General features: G+C 36.7%; 2 protein-coding genes and 1 long non-coding RNA gene across 8 annotated transcripts; 1 reads left to right on the top strand and 2 right to left on the bottom strand.

Annotated features, from left to right (window-relative positions):
• Positions 1 to 221: 221 nt before the first annotated feature.
• LOC111261906 (peptidyl-prolyl cis-trans isomerase FKBP4) lies at positions 222 to 3,638 on the bottom strand. Its single transcript, XM_022835764.2, has 2 exons — positions 3,503 to 3,638; positions 222 to 3,000 (listed from the first exon to the last, which is right to left on the bottom strand). The coding sequence occupies exons 1-2, from the start codon at positions 3,591 to 3,593 to the stop codon at positions 1,799 to 1,801; spliced, it is 1,293 nt and encodes a 430-aa protein (XP_022691499.1). The 5' UTR covers positions 3,594 to 3,638; the 3' UTR covers positions 222 to 1,798.
• A 3,623-nt stretch (positions 3,639 to 7,261) lies between these two features.
• On the bottom strand, positions 7,262 to 11,098 carry LOC111261910 (ATPase ASNA1 homolog). Of its 4 annotated transcripts, none has more exons than XM_022835775.2 (3): positions 11,012 to 11,098; positions 9,528 to 9,811; positions 7,262 to 8,581 (listed from the first exon to the last, which is right to left on the bottom strand). In XM_022835775.2, the coding sequence occupies exon 3, from the start codon at positions 8,547 to 8,549 to the stop codon at positions 7,497 to 7,499; it is 1,053 nt and encodes a 350-aa protein (XP_022691510.1). In that variant the 5' UTR covers positions 8,550 to 8,581; positions 9,528 to 9,811; positions 11,012 to 11,098; the 3' UTR covers positions 7,262 to 7,496. The 4 variants fall into 4 exon arrangements, with proteins under 4 accessions (XP_022691510.1, XP_022691513.1, XP_022691511.1 ...); XM_022835778.2 differs by having other exon boundaries at positions 9,528 to 9,642; positions 11,012 to 11,065; XM_022835776.2 differs by lacking the exon at positions 11,012 to 11,098 and adding an exon at positions 10,874 to 10,964.
• Positions 11,099 to 19,499: 8,401 nt separating this feature from the next.
• LOC111261913 (uncharacterized) lies at positions 19,500 to 21,961 on the top strand. 3 transcript variants are annotated; one of them, XR_002681278.2, is made up of 2 exons: positions 19,500 to 20,432; positions 21,100 to 21,961. It is a non-coding gene; the product is annotated as an uncharacterized LOC111261913 (long non-coding RNA). The 3 variants fall into 3 exon arrangements; XR_002681276.2 differs by having other exon boundaries at positions 19,500 to 20,704; XR_002681277.2 differs by having other exon boundaries at positions 19,500 to 20,717.
• Positions 21,962 to 24,042: the final 2,081 nt, after the last annotated feature.

Genomic DNA, 24,042 nt, shown 5'->3' with positions numbered 1-24,042 from the left:
TTATTATCAAAGACCGCGTAAACTGTCGCTTTCAAAAACTTAGAAAGAACGTTCTGAAGAAAAAGTGAGCCTTGTGGACGAAATGATGAGAACCGCGGCGAAAACCCACCCATTTCAAGGTCAACGGGTGAGAGCTCAGGCTTGGTGCACGTAAACATGCTATATTTATCTCCCCGATATTAATAGGGCTAAAAATTTAAACAGAAGGAAAAACAGACATATATAAAGACGCTTCTTATTGCTTTTACATAAAAACAGTGGCGCATTTTTACATCGAACTGTGACTTACAATGAAAAAATTATTTTTTAGGATAATTGCAGATGGTCGTACCAATGGACGAATACGGCTGAACTGTTGAGACATTATATTACAGCAAATGTACGGCTGCAAAAGCCTAATTTGCAGAGGTTGTGCAGGTGCTATCCAGTACAGTCTCACGAATCCTGGCTCGTCCATTACGGTCGAACTGTGCTGTTCCATTTTTCTCATCTGCAGTCGTATTTCGGAGATGATGAAAAACTCTATTAGAAACTAAACTCAGTGAACAAAAGTAAATCACTCCCAACCTCACGATAACGTTTATTCCATACAGCAGGAGTCACGGTAGCGATCATCCAAAGGTTACAAGTCGTTCATTGTCATCTACTTCATCATCTTAACATCACTTACGTAAATTTCTTCATAGCAAAACTGTTCATTTTAACATGTCTGAACATGTTCTTTTTGAGACCTTAGCTCTCTAGCAAATAGACTAGGCCGCGGAATAGATAAGGTACTACCTAATAGCAGAGGGTCATTAATAATGATGAATAGTTCAATTGAAAATAAGAGAACTATGCTTGTGACGAAGGCATGAACGGTCAGGAGATCACTATCTTGCATGTTATACTGAGCGACCCAACATTTGTACATGCAACATATATGAATAAGCTTTACAACCTTGCCTTTCATAATTTTTCGATATATATAGAATTTTACTGTCACTTCTGTGGCTTATAAGGCATTACAATACGTATGTTAATAGTAAATGATAAAGAGCTTAAAAAACCACCACCTACTGTTTCTGACTAAGTTTCGTTTCGTATAGCACTGTGATGCCGAGTTTGCCTCGTAATTTTCCAAAAGAGATGAAGCTTGTTTTTTGTTTCTTGAATTCGCTGAATTAGCTATAAAACAGTTTATTAAAGGTAACTTTCCTCATTGACATTTACATACTCACTCAAAACAATTTTAGGGCGCGCTGTAATCATATAATTGTAACGGTGGGACTCAACTGGCGCTAATTATACTAACAATAGCAGTAATAATAGGAAATCTGCTGGATTTCAGGCGCATTTTATTCTGTGTAAATGTTTGAAAAGGTTCATGACCTAATATGAAGTTAGCGTTACAAGGTTTTACAAGCTCCCACATAATCAAAATAAATTATTAATAAATTTGAAATATACATTGTGAAACAGAATATACAATGAAGTAGTTCAATAAGTAGACGTTACAAATGCAGATAATTACGAGAACACTCAAAAGGCCTCATATTTAACCTTCTTGCCAAATACTACGGTTAATTTAAAAAGTAAATTAGAAACTTTTTGATAAAACTGGGAAATATAATTATTTTTTGATAAAAAACAGTTGCACATATAGAGTGATATTGACGGTCTGACATTCGTATCCGTACCTTTGTTGATAATTTGATAGAATTGACCTTTAGTTAAAATAGAAAAACTCAGGATTTCACTCTTTGTAGGTCACCTAGTTGATTGGTTATGATGCCTATTATGTAATACGCTGTTTAATCTAGTTGCAAAGAAATTCCACCTCTATGTTCTCACGGAATAACTTCACAACTATTTCGCTATCCATTTCAGACTGCAAAGCATTTAGAATGGATTTCACGTCCTCAAAAGAAAATCCGCCGCGTATCAAAACATCTGGTTCTCCAGAGTCAGCCAGCTCCTTACACAGCTTCATCACGTCTTCGACTATACGGCCAGCATTTGCCGCCTTTCTTTCCATTATTATACTAGCCATTTGCTCGTAGTCTTGGTGGCATTCATCATCCGACTCAGAGTCATCGATTAGGGTTACGTGTCGATTGATTTCATCAAGCTTTTCCCTATAATCTCTATTGGTAACATCCCTTAGATGGGCTTGACGCACCTTTTGTCTTGCTATGTCACTATAACCAAGGGCGAAGTATGCGCAGCCTTGTAAAAAGATAATTTCAGTGTTTTTGGGATCGATTTGGAGTGCTCTTCGGGTGGACGACACAGTAAAATTGTACCAACCCAACTGCATTGCGGTCTGCGACGCAAGCTTTAGTATATAAAGGAGTGTTCGTTCATGCTCCTGTTTCTGCATCGGCTCAAGGATCCTTTGATCGATTGGTATTGTTTCGAGCACTGTGATGCCTCTCCTCAACGACTGCATTGCGGTGAATTTTTTTCCTGCAAGCAGTTGTTTTCTAGCCTGGGCAAGCAGTTCGACGAAAGTAGGCGTTGCTGATTGTAGGCTTGAAAACTGCTCAAGTTGTTCTGCGTTGTTATTTATTTTCCAACGTATAAGACGAATCTTGTAAACAAGAGCGGTGCTCGGCTGGATCTGTTCTTTTGCTTTGTCTCCATAGTTCAGCCCGGCGCAACCATAGGCCATCAATGGATCTATATATACTATTGCCTCTTCGTCTCTACACATAGTTAACACAGCTTTCTGTAGGCCAACGGGCATTATATTTGTCACTGACTTAACATAGGGGTTGCATTCGGTGTGCTCATAGATTTTTATAAAATCACTTGGTAATTGGTTGTCGTAGAAACTTTCGAAGATCTGCTCAATATAGCATGCATCCTTACGAGTTACGTACATTGTCATTGTGAGCTGCACGTCGGCTTGTCTAGAAACTATCTGCCCTACGCCTTGTATGAGCACCAGCTTATATACGAGTCCATGCATATCTTTGACAACTCGCACAACGGGTGCATTACAGCCGCTATCGGTGTCTGAAGGAAAACAAAGTGACAAAAGCGCAGTGAAAACATGAACTTAAGCTAGTTAAAATGAGTGTTTTTTTTTTATTTTAAACAAACGATAAACAATTTCGGCAAAATTGAAAATCTGTAGTACTATTATGCCACACTGTAAATGGAATTTGAAGGACAAATATAAAGGGACTTTTTTCAGACGGAGCTTAGTAAGGTGGCATAGTACTGCTACAATACTACTGTACATTATGGATTAAATTTTCGGATAATTTCATTATTTTTTTACGCAATATTTTTACTACAACGCACTCTTCCGAAAATAATAAGCATTTATGACAGCAGGTAAGAACAGAATCTAATAAACTTATCTTCTTCCTTAACTTACTGTGAACTTACTAGAATTACAGTTCGATGCTGAAATGCTAATTTTATCGGCGGACGATCCTTTCAAAGAGCTGAGTTTTAGCTTCGAACCATAAAAATCATGACGTCGGTGGTATAAGAAGCCCAATATACTTACGTATTTTTGGACGGGCTGCGTCATTTTTTAAATCACGAGATTGCGGGAGCATCTTGTCAATTATTATCCATTGACGTAGACCCGTCATCATATGATTATGTTATAAATTTCTACTATCAAGGATATGCCAAGCGACGTCCGAACTGACGACGACAGTGGAAAGGGCAGATCCAAACAGAAAGATAGGCGGGCTCAAAGTCTAGTTTTTGAAACATTAATAATTATGGAAATAGAAAAATATTGGAAATTTGAACAAAAATCCTATTATAAATTCCATGAAACAAAAGATACAGTAGCACCATGGCTCTTATTAGACCTAGCATAAAAACAAGTAAAAAGAAACAAGGCATAATAAATCAAAGTAAATAAAAAAAGGTGAAGAAGAAAAATACAACTTGATGAAGACAAGTTGTAAAGTTGAAAGGATACATCACATAAATGCATTTCATTACGACTAGAATATCTTTCCATGAAATCGTTTAATGCACATTTTAACACATTTAATATAATCTGATTTGTGTTTGCTCAAAACGTTTGTTCTATTTACAGAACCGAAATGATGTAAATATATAAGAAATAGGAGGCCTACACTGAGTTAGTCATAACTTTTTGGTGTTCACCAACACTTTTAACCCATTTTTTTTTCTTCCATGCGATTAATCAATTATATTTAGTATGCTACTACCACTAGAAGTAGAATTTTTATTCTGTTTTCAGGCTATAGCGTCTCACATGAAATTCAGTCTTGTAGCAGATTCTCTATGTGCATTTACAACAACCCCAAATGTGTTTATATAACGTTGCCTAGTCTAAATGAGGAACACCAGCTCTTTAAATTTTTTTTCTTCAAAAAGATATGTTGGCTTTATTCAGTTTCTTTGAGCTATTTATTTTGTTATTATCTTCGCGACCCCTTGACGATAAACTTAATTTAGGCAGCAACAGTAGATAGTTATATGTTTTTACACTATCGTAAAGAAAGACTTCTACGATGCACAGTGTTCTATAAAATCCACGTCATTTCGAACAGCTTGAGAATCACTGTTTTATCCATATAGACCAGAATTAAATTTTTTCAAATGTCTGTTCGACTGTTGTTACCGGACCAGATAATCTAATAATAAAAAAGTTCTATTTTTTTCAAATACCCACATGCCCTTTTATTCAAATTAATTAGAGTCTATTTATTTCTGCAAAAAAAAACTGCCTATGTAAGGAAGTTCACCCGTGTGTTCTAAATATCACATCAAAGTCACTTTATTGCGTGGTGAATACGTCTGTTAGCAAAACGCGGAATCGGTAACAACCATTGTTACCACGGGCTGAAATCTCATAACATTGGTATCCTCACTCAATACCGAATTTGCCAATTATTATTTTCCAGCCCGTTATCTATCTAGTAAATTTAGTCATGCTGTTCTACAAGAAAGCTTGGTTCTTAAAGACGTTTAACCGGCTAGTAACTAATTTACATATTTGCCACCCTAACGAAAATTCGAGGTCCGCAAATATTAACTAAATGTAAGTTAGCTTAACAGATTCCTTTATAACATAAAGTATCGTTACGCCTCTACACAGGACCTTTCAAGGTGCTCTTATTCATCGAAACGATTGTTACATCGATACAAATACTGATGGAAGACAAGACTTAATGTATCAGAAGATCTTTCACATAATTAAGTCTTCAGGAACAAAATGATCTATTATACCACGTGTCATATGCAGATGAGCTTTATCTACTTTTGTTGGCAACTCACAGCTTTAACAACCATGACTATGGTTAGGATGATGCTAGATTATGTAATGTGCGTCGAAGTATGTTAAAATTACGCGCTATTACAGCTAAACTGAAAGATGTCTTCAGGTCTTCAGACTAGTTAGAGATATTTTCATGTCATACGGAGCGAATATGCTTTTTGAGTGAAATTTTCCTAAAATATGTTTAAAAAGACGAGCTTTATACATTAACGAATCTAATGTGAAGTTGTGTTTATAGGCATTCGTACGATAAATGTGACTATGTGCCGAAAAAAACAAAAAAGGAAGTAAAAAATGCATGTGGTTTGTGCATACGCGTGACCTTTTTCGTAAGTGGCGTTACTCTATAAGTTCTTACAGTAGTTTGATGTCGCTACAGTTTTTGTGGTCAGTTCAGCATATCTTTATGTTATGTCCCCTACATTCAATATCGCCGTTTGAAATTCCATCAGACTGTTGGCTTCCAGCATAAACGTCATGCGTTTATATCCGGCTTCGAACCTGGACCACACCGTGTTCTTAATATTAGCGCGGAAGTACGCTAACCACAGACTATATGGGGACGAGATTCGTTTGTCTGGACAGCATGGGTACAGTAGTTCCTAATCGTGGGAGTCCCTAACGGTTCCGAATTAAACCTGCTACATTTGTATGGTTATTCAATGATATTTACTCGTATGTACGAAATATATGTTCTATATGCACCTGTTAGAAGAATTCAAATATTCAAAATGCAGTTTTATTTATGGTCTACTAATAGCTTATGACCTCATAGCTAATATCGGATACTTTTAGTTAAAACATATGTGGCCTCTTTGTGTTAGTCTTGTACTTTTAATATAAAGGTTTTCACTTTTTAAAAACTCAAAAAAATGTTTAAAATATTATGATTTTACATCAAAGAAAAAGTTGAGCAAAGCATCAAAGATGATATTATTGAGTATAGTGCCAAATGAATTTATCGGAACAAAAATTCGTAAAATGCTTTAAGCCAGAAAAATATAAGTAATATTTTTATTTGAAAGTTTATTTAGTTACATTCAAGAGAACGATTTAAATAAGGCACACATGAACCTATCGTTTTGTCATAAGATTAAACTGATAAAAGATTATTTCTAATATTGTAAATCACTATCCTTTATGCATAATAGGATTACGACCATGTTATTAAATGGGGAATAAGCTATGTAATACCGAATAGTGTCGACTTTTTAGAAATCTGCAATTAATTTTTCAAAACAGCTTTTATAGAGCTCTTTGAGCCAGGGTCAGTTTAACATGTCTTCATTACTTGTAGCAAAATCTACCTCAATAAGCTTTAAATGCTCAAATAAGAAGCAAAGACATTTAGTGCACCTAAATTATAGAAAGTAAATTTCTTTAGTTCGTTTTTTGGAGAAATATTCAGTATCCAAATTGTTACTAACAGATGGTTTTTTCATGGCCGTTTTTTTGCTGTTTTTACATGGCCGTGTAGAGCATCGTATACCTAATATGGGCCCATGAGCATGAAATTCGACTATGGAGGGTGGATTCCTCTCCGCTAAATCCAGTATCAACTAACTCCTAATTCCTTTCTCATACATTAACAGTTCGGCTCTTCAATCAAAAGTTAATAGGTACAACAGATACAATTACAGACATCAACAGGTACCATATTGTAATATAAATTAATGCAAATATTCGATTTTCCGCCGATCAACATATCACGTCGTTTGCTATAAAGTAAGTACACAGAATTTACTCTTGAATAGATTTTGGTACAAACAGATTGAGCGTAGGAAATTGATTTTAACGGCAAAAATATCTCAAATTATCATTATTTTGCCATTAACTTCAGAATTAAACTTATTTCAGATTAATTGATCTCATATTTCTTAGTAGGTATTTATCTACACAATACGATAAGTGTCATCCCGATCTATTGACACGAGAATATTATGCTTTTTATATTAAACAAAGGTTATTTAATTCTTCTTAAATAAAGACACTTAAAGCAAATGAGTGTACCTGGACATATTTATTCAACAAGGAAGTTTAGTCAGAACAGGAAACGTCTCGCAGATGTCTCATAATGTCTCACTGTTTTCTTTGTCCGGTTAACCCCTAAATAACTGATCAATGAAACATGTAGAAACCGTTGTTATTACTTATTCATTAATGGGATATTTATTAGCTGTGATCTGACAAAAACCGTGAAAGCTAGTGATCTCTTGTGTTGTCATATCGAACGCCATTAGTCCTTTTGCTCAGTATGAGTTTTAGACGTTTTTGATTGCTGCGCAGATTGTTTAGAAGTCTCTTGTGATGGCGGTATATAAGGCTTAACAAGGTTTTCCGAGAACTCTTTTACTTGGTCTACTCCCCGAACCTCGCGCTCTAATAGAGGTAGTTTGACAACGTGGAAATCCTCATAAAGATCGTTAATTTGATCCAAATACTTTGTCTGAAGTTTAACACGTGCCCGACACATACGGCAATCATCATCAGCTTTAGGAAATAGCAACTGATTTACAATAATATTGTGAGTATCTATGCCGCATTTCGTCAACTCCTGCACGAGCCTCTCGGTTTCATATAAAGAAAGAAACTCAGCTATACAGACACAAATAAAAGTTGTTTGCTCCGGATTACGAAACTGTTCGTTTACTTGCCTAATTACTGGTAATAGCTCCTCCAATTTATTCGACATCAGGTCAGCTGAGAGATCTCCTGAGCCAAGCATGCTAGCTACCTGACTGATAAGTGGGCTTAGCTGATTTTTTAGATTGAGAAGTTTACCAAGTCCCTTTTCCATGATTTGCGGAAACGACAGAAGGCGTAGAGTGTGGCCTGTTGGCGCAGTGTCGAACACGACCACGTCAAAATTCATTCCCTTAACAAGTTTCAATACCTCCGCGTAAGACATTGCCTCATCCACACCAGGAAACGCCTGCACGAGTTCATGAACCATACCTCTGCTCATTTTATATGGGTCGCTATCACTGAAGTATTCATCGGGAAGTTCCGAGAGACCAAGATTAGGGTCTACTTCCATTGCATATAGGTTAGGGAAACCCTGTACGAGCGTGGGAACTTTACTGAATTTTTGATTGAACGCATCAGAAATGTTGTGCGCAGGGTCGGTCGAAATGATCAGAACGCGTTCCCGTTTTTTCGCTAACTGAACAGCAAGGGAACAAGAGCAAGTTGTTTTGCCAACACCACCTTTGCCGCCAACGAAAATCCATTTCAACGATTGCTGGTCAAAGATATTCTGCAAAGACGGCTCCAGTGGTTCCATATCCATAATGACAACCTAGATAGCTTTTTTTCGGACACCTGTAGCAATAAGAAATAGGCGACAATCAATTGAGAATGCTGTTTTACGTTATCTGTCATGTAGATAGGGTTACTCTTACCTAATTCTATAATAACAAAAATTTATCGAAAAATGTGTATTTCATAATGCACTACGATCTTTTAAATATGATTGCACTCAATATATCGCCGAATTAAATTAAAGCAAAAAACGAAATCCACATCGTAAGTTCTATTAATTATGCAGCCAATGCGACTAACGTCTGACAATACAGAACTGCCCTGTCATAAAAACTTTTCTGTTCTGTCTTGGTTAGCAATATATATAGCAACTACAACATAGGGGGGCTCATGAAGAGCTGCCGAAACGATGCTACTTTATGATTACATTTGAAAGAAAATGTCATTTTATTCAATACTACGCTTTATTTGTTGTATACACAAAATGCTCTCAAGATATTCTGAATTTCCTGCACAAGCGTAACAACTGACTAATTTTTGCTCACAAAATAACGTTGACTATACTTTTTCGTAAATTCAAATTAAAACTTAATCGGTGAAATCGCATTTATTCGCCTTCCCTGGTAGTCACTACTTTGTATATATAGCCTAATAACGCAATATGAAAAAATTAGAACGAATAGAGCGCCAAAAAGTTAACAGCTGTAAAGTTGTACAAGGCAAGTATTGGATTTTAAAGCGTACTGTCTTCATATACATTGCTACAATTCAAAATCAACCCAAACACAAGTTCCCCTCTATAAGTAGTTCTAATCAAGGTAAAAGGATACTTAGCAGATAATGTTTAAAAAATAGGGTCAGGCTTTCCGCGTAATTCACCACAACAAGCTTGTACGGCTATGGCACCTGCCAACTTTATTCATAATCAATAACAATTTATATCTTTAATCAGGTATTATATCTAATACCTGTAGATAAGCGGATTCAGTCACTCTTAGATAAATACCTGAACTAAAGAAGATTCGCAGCAAATAGAATTCCTTTATTGCTACACTGTAGATTACACACGAGAGTCGATATCTCCGGAAATTAAGCACTTCCCGGCACAATAGACAACACAGCTGATGATGAATCAAGAGAATTTGAAATACCGGATCACAGGGCAACAAACGAAGAACAAGCAGACACAAAGAGCACCACCGAAGTCCGAAGCCAGTTGAAAAGTTAGCGGGTGCACAGATATAGATGGCGCTCGTTAGCCATTATTCATCCATTCATTTAGGACATTATCTATTAAAAAAAAAGATTACAAATGAAGTAACATTGACATTTAGGCACAAAAACCAATATTCCAACTATCATTAAAATCTAAAATAAAAATAAAGTTAAAATTTTGTGTTAGACAACTGAGCTGTAATATCTGTTAGGGTTCCAGTATTTACTGAAATATATTAAATGAAAGACCACTTGAATGGGAAAACGCTTATCCAGCGAAACAATATTTACTTGAAACGAGCTTTTCATTCTGCATTTTCATGTGTGTCAGTGATCTTTAAGGATGAGAACTACCCTCGTACCAACACCCAGTTCAACGCCTCTGGGATTAAACGTAAACAATTTTTGTGGACAGCCATTTACGGTTATATATAACCAACTTCCTTCCTTAATCTACTATAATAAAAATAGTAGATGCAATTAGATTGTATTGTCGTCATTCCGGATATGTTTGCAAAGCCTGTTACAAAATTTTTTTGATTTACTCGTCCACTGCTTGACTATATATTTCGCTGTGAACAGACACGAGAAACGACTTTCAATATTCACTTAAGAGAAACTATCAAATATTGCGCATTTCTTTCTTTATCTGGTTTACACATGATCATAGGTAAACACGCAAAGGAGCACTATACATTTATTAAAGAATTAAATATAATCAAATTCATAGAAGTTATATTCACGTAATTAAGAGAGAGTTCTAAATAAAGGGTAACTAACTGCGACACGTACGACAATACAAGTGCAAATTTTAACACTGGTACACAGATCAGATAGACATCACGTACAGAAATGTCCAAAAAATCATATATGTACCATCTGTAAACAACCAAGGGGTACCGACCTACGGTCCTTACATAGAACATCTATAGTATTTGTGGGAACACTCAGACGTCGTTTATTCTATAGGGACGAACGCTGACATTGCTAGAATGTCATTTTGCTATCCAAATAATGTAATACGCAAAAAAACAACGACACAGTTTGAATCTGAAACTACTACCGCTATTGAGAACAAACTCAGCTGTTCGAAATTGTGAAACGTCTTTGAATATGAGATGGCGGTGCCTCACGTACCTTACCAGACACTTATCTTCAACTTATTCTAATTGAGCTAGTTACGTATACATACGGAATACAAGCAGCATAAAGTACTGTCCGATTCTTATGCTACCGCTGCTAAATTCGCAACTGCAATAAAAATCAAATACCCACTGAGACTCTACAGGATAATCTCGCGCGGAGCTTCAGGTCGAACAGCCGGCGTGGTATCAAAATGGCGGCCGTGTGCTAAATGACGGAACGTTGAGAGGATGCGGTTTTAGTCGGGCTTAATTATCACAATAAAAAGCTTTGGAAACTTCTGTAGGTACTGGATTAAAAAAGTAGGTAATTGTGATATGTCTCTGACAAGGAATATACCGTGGCTCAAATCTTTTTTTAAACCTCTATGCTTTATATTCTCACAGGTTTAAAGCAGAAGCTTCGCTAAAGTCAAGCGGCATGGTGACCTGAAATAATGTTCCCATCAATATTTACATTAAAAATATGCTCTGCCTCCAAGAAATGTTCTTTTAAAATATAATTTTCTACCAAGAGGACATGATTATGGCGAAATATAGAAAGTCGGCCTATCAGTAATAATGTCTTATAATACGGTCACAGTAGCTAATATACTAAGGTGTTACAAGCAAGTACGGCGGACTTTGATATTAAACAACTTTTGAACAACGCGTCGCTAGCAAACGAAGTTTGGATGATAAATACCCCATCTTATAGAAACCCGAGAGTAAAAACTAGTTGAGTTTACTTTAGGGGAAATAAATTTAGAAGGAAAGACATCTTTTGGTCAAGAAAACCAACGATTTGTGGTAGAGTTTTTATTTCGCTGCGGATTCAAATTTGATTAAAACCTTAGGCAAGGAAGCTTTAAGCGAAAGTGTAGCACGCGAATTATGCAAAGTTTTCGAGAACGAAGATTGGAATGTTGAAGACAAGCGAAGCGGTGACCAGCTGTTGGAATCTGAAGGACGAAAACGTGTTGCCGCAATCGAGGAGGCTTTCGACGAAAGTATAATCTGAAATCTAACCTGCCGGCCAAAACTGGCGCTTCGTATATAACGTGTTACGCTCAAATACGAGTAAAAAATGGGTCCCCTGAGAATTAATCTTGAAAAAGTAAATTAACTCCAAAAAAGTAATTGAACACAAATATAATTCAACAATAATTAAATTATTCATGTTACATATCAAGAGTTTAAAGATATACATGTCCCTGGCAAATGGTTCCATTTCCAGCCAATTTTCGGCATACGGCTATTGAATTTGCAATAACGAACGAAAGCATGATGTCGATAAAGTAAATTCTGATTAGCTTGTGTCAAAAACATGCTATATGCTGTCAGAAAAAAATATGAATGATAATTTGAATTCGTTTACAACACACTAATATGTACAACAAGGGTTCAGCACCGTAGAACCAAAGTTAGCGCATTTACTGTATCTGTGCATGGATTGTTACAGGGGGTAAAGGCAAGTAGCACAATATGTATAAAGGTATGTTTGCATGGCTTATATGAATTAATTTTTCAGCTGTTTTTTTATGGTGCCTTCAATTAAGTTTCAAATGAAAACAATAAATCACTTCGAAAATACTATTATCCTAGTAATGGCAAAGAGTAAGATTTAGATATGTTTATCTCTGATGCCATTTCAAAACCCTTAAACTTATATATTAATACTGATAGTCAAACTATAAAGAAGTTCAGTTAGCTAAAGCTAGATTAGATCCAAGAATTAAAGGGATTGATACATAATCAAATACTTTCAATAAACTCAAACGAGCAAATGACAATTATATTCATTTATTATGGTGCTAGCCTAATTCAGTCACACTTTTCCTGTTAATTAAGATCTCTGCCATCAAAATACCATTAAAATATGGGTATTACCATAATTTAACCGACAACATTGTAAACAAGGGACTAATAGGGTGCGAATTATATACGTTATAAGTTAATCTCCGGTCGCAGATATTTTGAAGTGAACTTATATGGGAAGCCAACTACGGCACGAGTTTTACATATCAGGCCCATTCGTTTTCTAAAGAAAATTTCAATTGATTTAATTAACCATTTACTAACGTGCTTCTGTAATCCCGTTGCTAACTAACAAGGCACTCAAATAATACCACGACGAAGTAAATTAATCCTAAAACTATACCATTACTTTAAACGTATTGCAGTCTGAGTGGAAAAATCAGAGTACACACATAACAACAATTCCACACAAATAGTATTTTGTTATAGTGAATACGCTTCAAAAATGGTGTTGAATTTTTTTTAGGTTTGTGTTTTATTAGGCAGTGCTTTTACTTAAACAAGAGCTCATTCGAAAAACCCGCCTTTACTGTAGCAATTCGAAAACACTTTTAAAAAATTGCTATTTTCACCACTACAGTTATCGAAACATTTCCATGTTCTTTGTTTGCATATCTACTGTTTTTCGATAGCGCAATTAGATAGGCCCACTGTAAATCTTTTGGCACTGCAAAAAACGTACAATTTGCAAGCTTGGCGTGAAATAAAGCATGCGACATTTTCCGTTTTTTTTTTTGGCAGTTCCTGTTATATAATAACCGTTGTTTCGTCGCGTAGTTTCAATTCTCTGAAAAATTTTTAATATTTTTAGAGTTAGCTTCTGATTCTTATGATTGCGATTAAAGGCTGCCAGTGCCATCATTGTAACAATTTCACGTACCGGTCCGCAGTGTGCGTTTAACAAACACTTTGCCGTAGACGCGGAGGAGGCACAATGCTGCTCATACTAACAGCTGTTATCCACACTTGCATTTTTTTCGAATTAGACCTGCATTTAGCTTGGTGTTTGCACAACAGTAGCAGTAGTACTAATAAAGACTGTAGGGGTTAGGGCCAACGACTATAAGGAGAAAGAGAGAGAGAAAGAAATGCTCTGAGGTGACCTTCAGCTATCAGTAAAATTACGTTTTCGAGAAAAACTGTACAGTAAATATTACCATATCCATTTTGATTTGCACTCATCTGGCTTGGAGCAAAGTTGACCGCTTGTTATTCGTGTGACTTCAGTCGTGTATTTAAATAGCATGTATTGAATGATATGAACCGGACCAAACGCTATTTTGACCGCTTTTCCATGTAGCAATGCTTTCGCATTTCAGAGAAAAGTATGCTTAATTGTTCACTGGCTTCTGGCATTAGTACTGTTAGAGTTTTCAACAGCCTGAAAAAACCCTCCTGTATTAAACAATCCACTCGGAGAATGGCTCTTCCTTCACCAGAAATTCTTCCTCGGGTATCCGCGCTACTTGTTTTTGTTCTGCCTCAGTTGTGGCTGACTCGAAAGTTAGCTTATATGACTCGAACAAAAAAAAAACAAGCTAATAGGGCATAAGCTGCAGAACGAAAAAAGGGTTGCTGTGGAACACCTGAATTATAGTAAGTTCCGGCTACCGTGATCGTATAGTTTTTTCCGATGCAGGACCGTGGTATCTAGCTTGGCATGGTAACTAACCATGAAAAGAAAACACAGAGTATGCCTAACTTTATTCACGAAACTACTAACATCTGAACAGTAGTTAAGCTGAACCAACAAGTCTGCTATCTATTGTGTTTAAGGCCTGCGTACATTAACGGCACCACACTGTCTATAGCCGCTACCACTTTTTGAAATGTCCTTTTCGTGGGTCAACCTCTCCCAAGGGCTTGGAATTCGATCGGCAACAAGCGATTATACCAGGCTTATCGTTTGAACGATACCACTCTATATAAAGTAGATAAATTGATAGTTCCACAATAAACGGCATGCGGTTATCTTTTTACTGGCGCACACAATTGGCGAATGGACTTAAAGAGTATATAACAGTAACTATCATTTCTTGGCACGTTACTCGGCGTTCGCGTATCAGTAATATATTTGAATTGAACTGAATTAAATGATAAGTCTACGGATCTTTATCAATAATCTAAACTGACATTTTTCACTGAGAATTTCCTTATTATTTCGTTTGTTTTGCTCAATATATACCTATTTATATACATAACAGATACATTCAAGTCCAGTAGGACCTCTAAAACGTCCTTTCTGATTTAAGAGATACTTGTTTCTTTTGCAAATAGCATAAATATCTGGTGCAGTGTTATTTATCTATCAGAAAGCTTTATGATATACAATACTTTACGAAAATTGAGCTGTAGTATAATAAGAAACCTTGGAACAACCGTTTTTTTGTTAGAAAAATCGCTGACGTCAATCTGATTAAAGTCCATCAGAGAACAATATTTTCTATGTTTCCCAATAAATCGCAGCTCGCCAATAGCGGCCTATTAATTCGTCTTTTCTTAAACCTCATGGGTCTCAGGCGGTAAGGCTTTCCAACTCTTGGTATCGGTTGACTTCCGGTGTGTAACTGTTGCATCCGTTTTGTGTACCTCCGGTCCGAACAGCGACGTCGGGTGGCGTGTTCTGGGCACCGGAAGCTCTGCAGTGCTCCTTTGGAGGTTTCGATGCTGTTGTGATGTGCAGCGTGACGTCGCGGCATGTGGCAGATTACCCCCGGTGAGGTCGTTCAGTCATAGTGGCCCATTGGGCTAACCGAATCCCCAAACTTAGTCTCCAAAGAGGCACTTTTAAGATCTTCAAAATGCCGTGTGTTGAACTTTATTCGGTGTATCCGATTGCAAGATTAATTTTGAAAATACCCGTTATTTTCGAAAACATGCACCAGGCATGTCTTTCGTCAGTATTAGTTGTGTGCTGCGGTAAACGGTTGAGATTTAAAGCGATACCACAGATAGTTTCTTTTTTAAATTTAATTAGAATGATTTTGCTTACTTGCAGAAGAAAATAGCATTCTCAATCCTGGTATTAAGCTGTCTCCTGTCATATATGTATTCTAGATGATTTTTGCTAGCCATGCAAATGCTATATTCTATCTACTGGTCGTGTGCTGCCCCTGTAATATACCCAGTTTTTAGAAACTTAACAACTTTGCGATAGTGCCGTGCGCGCAATTATTACGATACAATCAGGCATTGTAAGCAGTCTACGTACACTCGAATTGACTGTTACAAACTGGTTTTATTTGGCCAATAGCTCACTGGAAAATCCTCTTCTTTCACATATTTCGAAATTTGCCGTGACCCGGGAGAACAGAACGCGTTAATGTATTCACCTGTCTATTTAAACACATAAATTTATATACATACTGTAACAGCGTGTCATTTCGGTACGATCACAAATGTAATGGCTGATTTGAATGATTCCTCAGCTGTATGTATCATTGAGTGTGTTTGATATAATGCATTACTCGAGTGTGAGACCTCACACAGGTGGAATAAATTCATGCATAATTTGACACTGGTAAGATCATGAAGACTACGAGTGATTTTACCGATCAATAGGCAATTAATGTGTTTATCAAACCTGTCTGCAGTGGTGCCTTGGAATTATAACAAAATTTGTGTTACAAGTAAAGATTTTCTTTATCACCACTGTCGTTGCATGACAAGTACGTATATGATGACCTTGTCTTATGTCACGCATATTGTGTACCTCGGGCTATCGTTCCTTAACTGACTTAACCACTTATATTGTAAACTACTATAATAGCCTACAATATAGGTAATATTAGTATTATTCTTAGGTATTGTTTACATACAAACATCTCAACTAGGTGTTTCGTTGGATATAATCACTAATATAAAAGGAATATGACCGTTCACGACAAGGTTTGTGAACAATGTCACGATAGTCATCGCGAATAATCATATCATTTTCCGATGATCCTTGCATTATGTTTGAAACCTTACTCGTAGCTCTATGTATGAGAGGATGGTGTTTATGATTTTAAATAAAGGTTTTCGAAACATTTCCATATGCGTGATCTCAGGAAGCATGATGTATTTTCGTGAAATAAATATTTAATAATAGGTCTTACAGTTTGGTGCGAGGAAAAGCTTCAGCTAGAGGCATACCCTACTAAAGCCCAAATTACATTTGTTAATTACGCTGCAAATTTACTCAACTCTATTCTAACAAAACGTTCATCCTTGCTTCATCTTCAGCTATTGAATACAAAATAAGTCTGGGTAGCTAGCAACAGCCGTGGGTATAGTGTAGTGAATAAAATAAAATTGTGTCCCAAATCATCGCTAAATGCCTGTCACGAAACCTACAAGTAAAAGCTACGTAAGAAAATCGAGAACATAACCTGTAGGTACAATTATTTATAACCTGTCAAGACATCTGCCGAATTAAACTGGGTTTATAGAGTAAAACGACAATGTGCGATTGCTGTGTCATGTTTCTGCCCCGAAGCGAAAAAGAGTAGGAATTAAAGGAAAGTTTTAATACCGATTAACGTAAGCTTATTATTCTCTAAAATTATCAAGAATACCACTCATCGCTACAATTTTGAGTGACAAAATGGGCATATTATCAGCCTTGACTTGATATTTTAATGCGTTTGATAGCCATTGTATTTCTAATGAAGCGCTCTTTACTATTCTAATCAAACAGACCCAATTGTGTCGGGTAAAAAGTTCCATTACAAACTGAACGACTGGAAAGCCTTCTCTAATACCAAAGGTACAGACGTCGGGGTTGACATCCAGTTACTTGTGCATCGCTTTGCCGACATCTTTTGATGTTTCTACCTTGGCGCAGAGTTGCTCGCTGCTTCTTAATTATGATTCGTGCTAATTACTCAGCCATGTCGAGGTCCTCGAAATCATTTGAATCCAAGGTAAATCAGAAGCTCCAGATCACGAATCTGTTTTAGGTTTGCTAGTATTTTTTTTAGTACCTAGATTGTTGTATTACGCGGATCTCACAAGCCATATTACCAAAGTAAGCGTTATAGAAACTGTATATAGTAAGTACCCGTTATAGAAACTGATATCTACCATTTGTTTAATGTAAGCTACAGCCAAAGGGTGCCAATATGTTCCCAACGCCGACTCCGTGCTCAGACAAGGTGCATTAATCGGTACCTTCATACATGTTGGCGCTTGTTTCGGGGATTTTCCAGCGACTCTCCTCATGCGATCGAGTATGTTGACTATTCTACCCAAAGAGCGTCTTGTCGTTGTTCATTTGCCAATTGGTACTTCGCTATTGATTGATTTCACTCATGCCTTTGGGCTGAAATCGGTCAGCGCCATCTTAGTCTGGTGCCCATCGTGCTGATCTGTTAGAAAGACGTTATAGGACAGAACAGCGCCCGGTAGAACCGAATGAAATCTTTTATCGTCGCCATAGGTAAAACTCGTACAACCACACGTTATACGGTGATCTACCTGTATTTACGTTTTGTTCACCATAAGATATTGTTATTACAGCCACTCGTAATCTAAATGGCAATACTTGATATACCGTTTTCATTAGGGGGTAACTACGGGTGCTGGTAGTGCCACACGAGTTTTTCGGTATAATTAGACTTTGCTTTGTTGTATACCACGTATATTATTAGAGTGGATTGAATCCTGGGGTCTTTCGGTATCATCTCAACCGCCAGAAGGGATTTTGCTAATTTTCTGACGAGTCCGGGTAAATGTTCTACCCGCGCCGTTCCAACTATCCATATATACACACATGATACACGCAACAATTAAGTACGAATTTTACGGAGTTTTGTGTAACACTCTATCGAAACACCGAGATAGCTATATATCCGGCAGGACAATTGCGTAGCACAATCTAATTTCAATTGCTTTAATTACGTGTTGGATAATCGGTACCTTTTAGGATGATTTTTTGATTCAGTGCTTGTAGCAAGTTTACAACTTAGTTGTTACAAAATAAAACTTACGCATCATTTGATTGCTATCAATTTCTTTTGGGGTTAAATGGATAGCCTATGCTGATTGGCCTTGTAGCCTAAACAAACGATATTGCCCTTAACAAGGAATTTATTTTACAAAGTACGATTATTTTACTTGCTTCTTGTGCAGACAAATAACGTTAAAGTATTTAATAATGCCCCATTTCTACAATCTACATACATCGAATGCATATAAATACGATACATCTCTATAGGCCAAACTGAGCTCGGACTGAGAGGCTAAATGATGTGTGCTCATGGAAAGATATCCCTGAACTTCGTTGTTGATATGCCAAATAATTGTTTTTTTTTTATGATACGGTCCCCGTCACCGTTAGTTTTAGCATTGCTTAAAGTGCTAAAGTATTAATGCTAAGAAAATACACAACCTGTTAATGAGCTAATAATCTGTTTCTGCAATTTATCTGCTTTGATTTGGCAGTACTGGGGATTGAAGGTCACTGTATCCATCGTTTGTCGGTGATGTGATCGGCTATAGGACAGCTGTGCTCCAAATCACCTGATTAGCGGTACCACGAATTTCATGTACAATGTTACCATAAATCAATGTGCTAACACCATGATTGGCAATAATCGCCATAAGACATCCAACAACGTTACAATTGGCGGTAAATATACTGGTGTGACATGTAAATGGAAAAAAATTATGCATATGTATATTCCTATGTTTATTATAATATGTCCGCAAAGGAAGGCTATGCTATAATGCCACTATACATGTGGCCCAGGTACATGGCGTTGCGTAAAGTACTTCCAGGATGAAAAAGATTAGCGGACACGCATACGTTGTTCCGTGACGGAAGCCAAACGTCAAAGCTAAAATGCAAAACATTAACTTATCTTAGATAAAAAAAAGGTTGCAAAACTGCTTTAAGTTTGTCCTAACTGCGTCACTGGATAATCGGGCATGGTAACCAGCGATATAAACAAAGGAAATATAGATCCTATATAGCAAACCTAGGGTATTCATGTGCAAATATACGGTAGTAGCGGTCACAATGTGTTTTAGAACCATCAGGGGTTAAATTGCCTAGTAGACTGCAAAATATCGATTATATATATTTCGAACTTGAGACAAAAACGCAAAATGATCGAGCTCGGTAAAGTATGCGTATATAAATTGGGCCACGAAAAAATTTTCTAAAATATTCCACTTCCTTCTTCGTCCGGTACTATGTTCACCGCTGCATCATGACAATGCGCCTGGTTGATTACGAAAAATGTTAACCGCAAACACACGACACTAATTACGATAATAATATGAATGCTGTAAAAAATGTTAACCGTTTATTTTTTTTTAATTTAATATTTTATTTTAATAACTTAATGTTTAAATTTGCCATTGTTGCTTGAGCCGCGCTTCCGTAGACCGTTTCATGATTGAAGCCAGTTGTCTGGAATACTGCCGAACGGCTGAAGTACCGGATTTAAGAGCACGAAAAAACAGAATATCCATTCAGGTATGCAGCATCACCTGTCTCGTTGTTGCCTACCCATTTTCGAACCAGTCAGTCTTTTCGTTAACTGTCGTCTGCTCAGTTCGATAGCTACAGAAATCGGCATGATCAGTTGTTTAATTTTTGCAGTTGACTTCTACGAGTTACGCATTGATTCTTATTATGAATCATATGTATGTAAAGACTAAGAATATTTATATTGGTTGTCGTTAGACAATCGGTGAGAAATGTTGATGGAAACCGGTTAAATACTGACGACTGAAATAATTCGTTTGCTAGCTTATCCGCTTTATCATGTGTATGTACAATTCCATGCTTCATCGCTTTTGTCCAAAACAAGCTTCCATAACAAAATTGCTAGATAATTGCAGTGCATGAGGAGTTAACCTTCAGTCAGTTCTACATCTAACTCGAATTGTAAATGCTGAAATTTTGTTGGGTACTAGGAAATGGTTTTCGCGACGAGTGTGATAATAATATACTAAAGAATGGTAAACAGGAAATTAATGCTGTGGAGCATAGGAAATGAAAAAGCGTGGCGATCGTACGAGAGTTCGCTACATAGACTCGGTATTTAATGGTGGTAACTAATCTACAAAACTGAATATAGACTCTATGGCGAGTTTGTTTGGAAATGTTGCTCTATCCTTAGTGTTATATAATAATAATAAAAAAAACCTGCCCCTTATAGCGTTATTTGTCATACTTTGCTATATTATTCGCTACTTAAGGTAGAAGCAGTTAAAAAGATTGTATAAGTTATTTGAATCTGAAAATATATCCAACCGTAATTTTAGTGGTGGTAATTCGCGGTTCTATTTAACAATAATCGTTAGGTGTCCAACCATTGTTTTAGAGTTTACTACCTGGCAAAGTACTATGTAACGCTGCAATATTTTTTAAACTGTCAATTTTATAAGCGGCAATTCTATTGTTTTTTTTTTTGTGTTTGTATGCATGACCAGCAACTGCGAAGTGCAACGCCGCGGAGAGAACGTTTTTCATGTGCTTGTTGGTAAGCTCGTGGCAGTTCCTGGAACAGAACCAGCAGTTCCCGTGAATGCTGAAGTGACACTAACTTTGGCCTTGAAAAACTTTGTCCTGAACAAAATAACAATTTGCGACGAGGTACTGATTTGAGTAGGCGGCCCGAGCATTCCAACAGCTCGCCTTTCGTCCGTATGCTTAGCCCGCATTATGCCCATTGGCCTGAAGCTATGAAATTCATGAGTGCTGAAGAACAGGCCTACGTTTGGATACATCCATTCATCGCGTCTGGATCATCTAAGTTCCTCTATGGAGTCAGTTCTGCCGAACAGTGAATTAATGTGTGAGCTATCCTTAGTTAGATGACTCTTGAATTTGCAATTTCTCGTTTCAGTGTTGGAGTTTTGACTTGATGCAAACTGTTTACGAACATCGAAGCAGAGCTCAAAAACTTCTTGCTCTGCAAACATTGCACCAAATCGTTAAACTGTAAGAATCAATACGTAACACTTCTCGATGGCTCAGACCCAGGCGAGGAACTATTATTATATAATTGGCCGGCGACTACAAAAAAACAACAGACGCAATATTAAGGATATAGATAGCATCTCTCTTCGAGGAAATCGAGGAGCATGTCTAAACCAAGAAATCAACTATATATATTAAGGGTGGCTTTTTGGACGCGATTCTCAACGATAATAAAAATCGCGAAAAATCAAAGACTCCTACTTAATTGTTATCGAAGATCTGTACAACAAACTGGAAATAATTATTCCATAAAAATAGGACTGCAAAATAAAAACTAGTCTCGTTTTTGTGAGAACTAGACACGTCAATTCATCGTCGACGTCGTCTCTATCGTTTACGATCAGATTTTCATATTAATCATTTTCGATGTTTACCAATAGACTTGCTTATTTCAACATTTAGTTATTTCGTGTGATAAGGGCGCAGATCAAAATCGTGTACGGCATTTGTCCTGCGCTACGAAGATACTCAAGTATACTGGGTAGGTATTCTGTATACGATAAAATAGGTTATTAGATCTCTTGCGATTTTGGCAACTATGCATTTAATGTTATCAATATTTAACCTTATCTTATGTAAGCCAGCCCATTGAAAACCCCTTCAACTTAACCGCTAACGGGCGGGGTGATCTACACCTTAACAGAATAAAAGATAGACCTAAAATAGGAAAATTTATTAGAGAAAAAATGCTTCCAGTTTAAAGGGTATGCCATTGGTCATTACTACAGAGTATACAAAGCAATATTGGGATGTCTTGAAGAAGGTGCTCATTAGTACTTTGTGCAGTTAAACTGCTCATTTCCATGCTTTGTTATTCCAACTAACATAGAAATAACTGATGATGTATTTCCGTCATGCCGCTAGTTCTCACGATCGTGCGTGACTTTAAGGGAATCAGAAACAGAAATTTTAATGGATCTCTTTAACGCCTTTCGTCACCACTATCGAGTGATAGTACAAACGTAAATTAAAACAATTAGCTATTGGAAACGCCCACATATTGTTTACTATTATTCAATCTCAAAAGAAAAGGAAAAATCCAAGAAAATATTTAAGCACAGGGGTGCAATTAAAGCACAATTTAAGCCAATTTCTGTCTGTGACCGTCTAAATCAGCGTTACACGAATCGAGTGGAAAACAATTTCTAAGCCTTGTTTCATAAGTTGAATACTGCTGCTAATTGAGTCACTGTTGAGTGTTTCGGCCTGCAATTATGCAACGAAGTTCCCTCATTTAATACTCGCTTTTAATACTCGCCGGGCTGTCCGCAAGTGCTTCAAATCCATCTAGATAACTTCCGTAGAATTTTTATGCCACGCAGATCTATTTCAATACTTAAAACTATATTATTTATTGTACCTATTCCACCGAAATAAATATATGTGACGTAAAAAAAAGTACCGAGTGACCCATCTTCAATATGATCGAACACGTTTCTTAGTTACGCGTCTGTCACCTTTCCCTCTTTCCTGTCAAAAGGAAGTACACTGCTGAAATACTATGCATTGTTCCTTCCGTGCAGAGGTAGCAATTTATTCTATATCTCCCTTAACATCAAGTTACAAGTCGTTACATAAAATTAGATCTTTGTTCGAAAAGTAACTTTAGCTCCTTTCTTCATGTGTATATATATATGCATTCCGTATGCTTATATTTAGGGTGCATTCAAGTGCAGCTCGTGCAAATCACTGAGCTGCTTACGTGTATGTTGCTTTGCAATAGTGTAAAAGATCCTCAGTGATACTTACATAGAAATAAGTTGCAACTGTCTGAGACTTCTGTCTGTCAAGATGATATCATATTGATTGTTAAAAGTTGAGATGAAATGAAGGCACAATCATCTGTTGACTAGAAACCTAGTTTCAACTACGCTTATTGATTGATTAAATACTATTAATTCCAAGATATCTGCTTATGTTTAATATAGTAAACCCGTTGTATGTTATATACAACAATCACTATATACGTAATGGGCATAAAAAGAAATCAAAATTATTTTTAAAGATATTTCTTCACTTTGAAAGCTAACAATCATTCTGTCTATCAAATCTATTCGTCTCTATTAAATTGTATAACTAATAACGTGGGAAAGACACAGTTCTGTGGCATTTCGCCAACGTTCATCTATCGATTGAAAATATCAGTCCTGAAAAATCCCTTCGCGGGATTGCAATCACATTATGGAAACGTTCCAACTTGGACGACCTAACATAGTAGAATAAAGCTATATTCTTGCGTGGTAACTGTTTACGGTTATTCACACCTCTGCGCTGATATAACCGTCCCATTCGCTCCCAATGTAATGATAGCCTCACGTTTCTGATGAAAAAGTTTCATGGTGACTACATTGATTGAAACTTTTTCCGTGCAGCAAAATTTTTTTTATCTATAC

Source organism: Varroa jacobsoni, unplaced genomic scaffold, assembly GCF_002532875.2.
Source record: "Varroa jacobsoni isolate VJ856 unplaced genomic scaffold, vjacob_1.0 scaffold_612, whole genome shotgun sequence".
NCBI lineage: Eukaryota > Metazoa > Arthropoda > Arachnida > Mesostigmata > Varroidae > Varroa > Varroa jacobsoni.
Note: the sequence above shows the minus strand (reverse complement) of the source record. Positions and strands in the feature narration are given on the sequence as shown.

Coding starts and splice junctions, on each gene's coding strand:
- LOC111261910 (XM_022835775.2), bottom strand. CDS start 8,549: ATGGATATGGAACCACTGGAGCCGTCTTTGCAGAATATCTTTGACCAG.
- LOC111261906 (XM_022835764.2), bottom strand. CDS start 3,593: ATGATGACGGGTCTACGTCAATGGATAATAATTGACAAGATGCTCCCG. Junction 3,001..3,502: donor CGCAGCCCGTCCAAAAATAC/GTAAGTATATTG, acceptor GTTTTCCTTCAG/ACACCGATAGCGGCTGTAAT.